We start from the raw sequence: 6,938 nt of genomic DNA on the forward strand, positions 1-6,938 counted from the left end.
TGGCATTGGTGGGCAGCGTTAGTAGAATATGTTGAAGATGGGTGAATGTAATGAATTAAAGACGAGCAGGATAGAAGTGATCCATGAGATAAGAGAATTCTCGTTGCTCCAGACTGAACTGAAATGAAGAAATACGAGCCGAAGAAATAAAGCCTGCTCAGTGCAAAGCATAAATCTTTGTGAAATAACTTATTGTCAAATATCATCAACACCATATGGCATATTACATCAGAACTAATAGTTCTAGTGTACAGTACTTCATACTAAATTTCTGATCACCTAAATGTGTAACAGGTTTATTTTACTGTAAACCATTGTTACAGTTTGGTTTGGTTGTATCCCTCAAAATCTCATGTGTGAGACACTGTGAGAGGGTTCAGAGGGGAAATGACTGGGTTGTGAGAGCCTTAACCCAATCAGTGGATTAATCACCTAATGGGATTAACTGAGTGGTGACTGAAGGCAGGTGGGGTGTGGCTGGAGGAGGTGGGGCACTGGGGGCGTGGCTTTGGGGTATATATGTACTAGGTAAGTGGAGTCTCTTTCTCTGCTTTCTGATCATCATATGAGCTGCTTCCCTCTGTCACACTCTTCTGCCATGATGTTCAGCCTCACCTGGAGCCCCTGCGGGAAATAGAGCTGGTTGTATATCATCTCGGAACTCTGAAACCATGAGCCCTCAAATAAACTTTTCTTCCTCTAAAATTGTTCTGGTCAGATCCTTTAGTTACAGAAGTGAAAAAGCTGACCAAACAATCATTTTTTTTTAAACATACAATTTCTTTAAACAATAAAGTTAATTTAGAATATTTTCAGGGTTGGGGATATAATGCTCAGGTGATAGAGTGCTTGCCTCACATGCACAAGGCCCTGGGTTCAATCCCCAGCATCACAAATAAATAAGTAAGTAAGTAAATAAATAAATATTTTCAGAGAAATATACATAACTAATAGCCTGTTCATAATTCCCAAACACAATAAATTATATTTTGACTGTTGACATAAAAACTTTTTAATCCACTCTAAATATTTCAGTAACAAAATCCTCACGATGATACTAACATTAATAATTTTCAAATAAAATTTAACATATGAATGAAGAACCCTAAATTCATTAATAGATGAGTAATATGATACTGGAGAATGAGATAGAAATGGCTCTAAGTCTGTCACTAACTCTGAATGACTTTGAGCAAAATATTTTGAACTCATTTCAGCAATTTTTTTTAATGTAAAGACAGTAAAATTTTTTTTGCTAAACTTATCTCAAAAGAATTTAATTTTCCAATCAAAGGGAGATCAGTAGAGGAAAGGGAAAAAGGGGTGAGAGGTGAGGTGGGAGGGGGGAAGATCTGGGGAGTGATATTGGCCAAGTTACTTTGTTATATTGTGTGCATGTACGAATATGTAACAACAAAACCCATCATTATGTACAACTATGATGCACCAATAGAAATGTGGAAAATTAAAAAAAAAATAGTTTGTCACATGTATCAGTACATTTAAATGTTCTTGTCCTATTCCCAAATTAAGCGATATGTGTGCATCTTGTCTTCTTAACAAGATGAGTTTCTTAGTTTCTTGTTACCACACTGTAACATTGCTGCTTAGAGATTGCTAGGTTTTCTTGTTCCTATCATTTTCCAGGACTTTTTCCATACCAGGCTCTATGTTATTTCCAAGGAAACATTAGTTGAATTGAATACAACTCAATTGAAATGTCAGTTACATTTTAATTTTAATTAAACTAAAGAAAAAGTACTTAGCTGTTGTAAGTGTGGTGAAGCCAAATTTGCACCACCCATATGTACAATACTCTATGGCTGTCATAATTTTACAAAAGTGTATTGCTTTTTTGAAAGTTCTACAAATTGCTACCATCTTGGTGGAAATGACTGGCAGAAATAAGTTTATGTGGAAAATAGAAAAAAGTAGCAAAAAAAGACAAAAATCAGAAGAGGTACATTATAATTTATCAAGGAACAGTAATTGGCACCTCCTAGCTTATCAAAAAGCTACTGAAAATGATGGAAACTCAGTGAAGAAAAGAAAGAAAACTTGGAACTCTGGATTCTCTTGTGTTGTTTTTATATTTTTTATGGTCACTACAAGATTTTGGCAAATCTTTTTCAAGAGTTCCAGTGAATTCTCATTAATTTGGAAGTGACTACTTTTAAGATTTATTATAATTTGAATAGCATTTGAGCTAAAGATTTTTTTCTGCACTAAATAAGAAGAGAGATTTTTGTTAATAATAGAAAATATCAACCTCAGGGGTAGTTTAAAAATGTCAAATAGAACAAATTGCATGTAAGCATATATCATATATAAATTAGAACATATTTTGAAATATTTATTCATGTATAATCAATCATTATGAGATAGTTCATTTTTATCCTTGAACAGACATTTCCTTATTAATATTTTCTTATACTACTCCTTAGCAATAAGAAGAAACTCCCCTTCTCTAAAAAAAAAAAAAAAACAAAAACAAGATGATTTTGAGACTTTCACAAACATCTCCTCATGAAGGCTTAAATAATTATATCAAAGAAATATCTAGTCATTTGGAGGAGAAAAGCTATTTTAGGATGCAGTCTGCCATTTTCTAGTAAATATTATTTCTTTTGCATTATAGACAAAAATGTCCAATTGATTTTCTTAATTTAATCTAGGTACAGTAAAACACAATTTGAAACCCAAAACTTCTGCCATGATGTTCAGCCTCATAAACTTATTTCTGCCAGTCATTTCCACCAGGCTCCTTTAATATTGTTTTCAAATTATAGTTCCATACAAGTTTTAGTCACCATCATTTCAAATTACTTAAGAAAAGAAATTGTTATGCTTACCATTTAAATCTTTAAAACCCACACTGTAGTTAAATTCAGCTGTAGGTGGTTTAGGTTCTGGAGGAGGAAGAGTGTCCACTCCTAAACTCTGTGAAAACAGATCCCAGTCCTCTCAGAGTTATTCATGATACCAATGTAGCACATTTTAATCAGCAAGTCAAACATCTTTTATTATTTACACATTTTCTCTTTAAATATGTTCTTTAAAGACCACATTCTTACTTGAAAATGTTTTGTCTGAGTTTTCTCCCTATGGAAAATGACGATTTAAAATGTTACTCTTTAAGGAGCATCTTGTAACAGATCAAGTTAATTGAGAATGACACAGTTAATTCCACAAACAAAAATCTTCCTATAATGATGAACACACATACTATGTATAAATATATAAAGACTTAAGTAATGACATCAAAAAAGGAAAAAAATCATTTAGAGGAGAAAAGCTGTTTCAGGATGCAATCTATTAAATATAATAAAATATTATGCTGTTGCTCTGAGTAGTAATCTTATTAAAAAGAAATTAAGGGCTCTGAGGTAGAGCCCTTGCCTAGAATATATGAGGCCCTGGATTTAATTTCCAGAACTACAAAATTAAAAACATACATAGACTAACCTATTAATTGTGTAAATAGTGTTATGTTTTATTTGGAAATAAGTGATTTTTCATATGATTTCAAACTATTATATTTACAAATTAATTTTTGAGAAGTGATTTCACATGTTCTCCAACATGAATATTTTTATGACAGTGAATGCATCCCTTTATGCTGATTTAACTCAGTAAAAGATATCCCTGATCATTTTCTAAAGTTCTGGAAGAAACCAATCAGAAAATAAATTTGTGAAATTCAGCAGTTTTTCAAATGGCTGGGAAAATACGCAATCATCTCAAAGGGTAATGGGTAGTGATTAAATTGAAGAACAGATCTTGGAGTCAAGGATGAGGGAGACCTTTTTTCTTGCCCTGAAAGAAAAGGGGAAGGGGCTTACCCCCATGGGAGAGCTGACTACACCTCCCTGGGCACAACAAAGAGCAAGCAAAAACTCCAAGGTCCTTGACCAAAGGTAGGTTCAATAGTCTTGGAGGCTCCTCTTTCCCATTCTTTTAAAAATTTTATTTGTTGTTTTAAATTACACATGACAGATTATTTTGATATATTTATACAAATATGGAATGTATCTTATTCTAATTAGGATTCCAGTCTTGTGGATGTACATGATGGTGAGATTCACTGTGGTGTATTCATAAATGTACATAGGAAAGTTATGTCAGATTCATTCCACTGTCTTTCCTATTTCTATCCCCCATTCCTTCCCTTCATTCCCCTTTGTCTAATCTACTGAATGTCTGTTCTTCCCCTCTTCCCTGTTACTGTGAGTTAGCTTCCACATATCAGGAAAAATGTTTGACCTTTGGTTTTTGGGGACTGGCTTATATCACTTAGCACAATAGTCTCTAGATCCAGCCACTTACTCGCAAATGTCATAAAGTCATTCTTCTTCATGCTGAGTAATACTCCATTGTGTATGTATACCACAATTTCTTTAGCCATTCTTCTGTTGTAGGGAACCTAGGTTGGCACCATGGCTTAGCTATTGGGAATTGAGCTGCTATAAACATTGATGTGGCTGAATCATTGTAGTATGCTGATTTTAAATCTTTAGATATAAACTGAGGAGTGGGATAGTTGGTTTAAATGGTGGTTCCATTCCTAGTTTTTTTGAGAAATCTCCATACTGCTTTCCAGAGTGGTTGTTCCAATTTGTAGTCCCACTAGCAATGGATAAGTGCACCTTTCCCCCCACATCCTTGCCAACATTTTATTGTTACTTGTAACCTTGGTAATTGCCATTCTGACTGGAGTGAGATGAAATCTCAGTGTAGTTTTAATTTTCATTTTGCTAATTGCTACAGATATTGAACATTTTTTCATACACTTCTTGATCATTTGTATTTCTTCTTTCAAGAAGTGTCTGTTCAGTTCCTTTGTCCATTTATTGATTGGGTTATTTGTTTTTTTGGTGGGTTTTTTGAGTTCTTTATATATTCTGGAAATTAATGCTCTATCTGAGGTATAGGTGGCAAAGATTTTTTCCCATTCTGAAGGCTCTCTCTTCACACTCTTGATTATTTCCTTTTCTGTGAAGAAGCTTTTTAGTTTGATGCCATCCCATTTATTAATTTTTTATTTTACTTCTTGTGCTTTAAGAGTCTTGTTAAGGAAGTTGGTTCCTAAGGTGACATGTTGGAGCGTTTGACTTTTCTTCTAGAAGGTACAGGGTCTCTGGTCTAATATCTAGGTCTTTGATCCACTTTGAGTTAAGTTTTGTGCAGGGTGAGAGATACGGGTTAAATTTCAGTCTACTACATAAGGATTTACAGTTTTTCATTTGTTGAAGGGGCTATCTTTTCTCCAATGTGTGTTTTTGATGCCTTTGTCTAGTGTGAGAAAATTGTATTTATATAGGTCTGTCTCTGTGTCTTCTATTACTTTCTATTGGTCTTCATGTCGGTTTTGGTGTCAATAACATGCTATTTTTATTACTATAGCTCTCTAGTATAAGTTAAGGTCTGGTATTGTGATGCCTCCTGCTTTCATTTTCTCACTAAGGATTGCATTGGCTATTCTGGGCCGTGTATGTTTCCAAATGAATTTCATGACTGCTTTTTCTATTTCTATGAAGAAGTCACTGGAATTTTAATAGGAATTGCACTAGTGCTTGTGGTAGTATGGCATTTTGACAATATTAATTCTGCCTATCCAAGAATATAGGAAATTTTTCCATCTTCTAAGCTTTCTTTAGTGTTCTTTCTTTAGTATTCTGTAGTTTTCATTGTAGAGGTCTTTCACCTTTTTTATTAGATTGTTTCCCAAGCATTTTATTTTATTTTTTTTGAGGCTATTGTGAATGGGATAGTTTTCCTAATTTCTTTTTCAGCTGATTCTTCATTAGTGTATAGGAACACAATTGACTCATGGGTGTTAATTTTGTATCTTGCTAATTTGCTGAATTCATTTATCTAGAAGTTTTAAGGTGGATTTTTTTTGGTCTTTTAAATACAGAATCATATCATCAGCAGAGATAATTCGATCTCTTCTTTGCCTATTCATATCCCTTTAATTTCTTTCTTTTGCCTAATTGTTCTCACTAGGGCTTTAAGAACGATGTTGAATAGAAGTGGTGAAAGAAGGCATTCCTGTCTTGTCCCAGTTTTTAGAAGGAATGCCTTCAGATTTTCTTAGATTAGACTGATGTTGGCCTTTGGTTTAACGTATATAGCTTTTACAATGTTGAGGTATGTTCCTACTATCCCTGGTTTTTCTAGTGTTCTAAACACAAATGAGTGCTGTATTTTGTCAAATGCTCTCTCTGCATCTATTGAGATAATCCTGTGGTTGTTGTCTGTAAGTCTACTTATGTCCTACTCTTGACTTATAGTAATAATTATCAACCATGGTCCCATGAAAATCCCAGACTCTGCCAGTCAAGAGCAATCACTCCTCCCACTGGCTGAAAAGGGAGCAAATGAACAGGAAAAGGTCATAAATGTTCACTCACACTCTTCCCTCATGAGAGGAAAAAGAAAGTCCTCATCTGCAGAAACGTGGCTAGTGCCCTGACCCACCTTCCGAATACCACCCTTCCACGAGGGCCTCACATTTTGTCTCTTCTTTTATAGAATAAAATCTGTCATGAATTTTATAGAGAATGTACATATAACTAAATTTTTTTTCCTAAAAAATGTCTTTGAAAATGCAGACAACTCATTTATGTTGTAGAAAACTCAAGCTCCCTGTCTTATTTAGGAATATTGGGTTATTTTTATTTTGACACTTTTTGTCATGACCTGAGTGTCCTCCGCATCAAAGAAGCATTTATGAGCACATTACAAGATGCTCTAAAGCTCACCAGACTTTGAAACCTGGGTCAGTGGCCTTGGGTCTGTAGCTGCTGGGCTCCAGTTGACCTGAGCATGGGGTGACCGCTGGGTCAATGTGGTCTTGATGACACCACTTTTCTCAGCCCTGTAGCCTATGACTGAGTGGCCTTCATGCTCCTTTGAGGGAACCAAGTTTTGAAAGT

General features: G+C 34.6%; 1 protein-coding gene across 1 annotated transcript in view; it reads right to left on the reverse strand.

The window, feature by feature from the left end:
• Positions 1-6,938, reverse strand: part of Apbb1ip (amyloid beta precursor protein binding family B member 1 interacting protein) — a 102,934-nt gene that overhangs the window by 53,501 nt on the left and 42,495 nt on the right. The window contains exon 3 of the mRNA XM_076831535.1: positions 2,853-2,940. Coding sequence (XP_076687650.1) covers positions 2,853-2,940 — 88 coding nt within the window. The remainder of the gene's footprint in view (positions 1-2,852; positions 2,941-6,938) is intronic.

The sequence above is a fragment of the Callospermophilus lateralis genome, chromosome 13 (genome assembly GCF_048772815.1).
Source record: "Callospermophilus lateralis isolate mCalLat2 chromosome 13, mCalLat2.hap1, whole genome shotgun sequence".
Classification (NCBI taxonomy): domain Eukaryota; kingdom Metazoa; phylum Chordata; class Mammalia; order Rodentia; family Sciuridae; genus Callospermophilus; species Callospermophilus lateralis.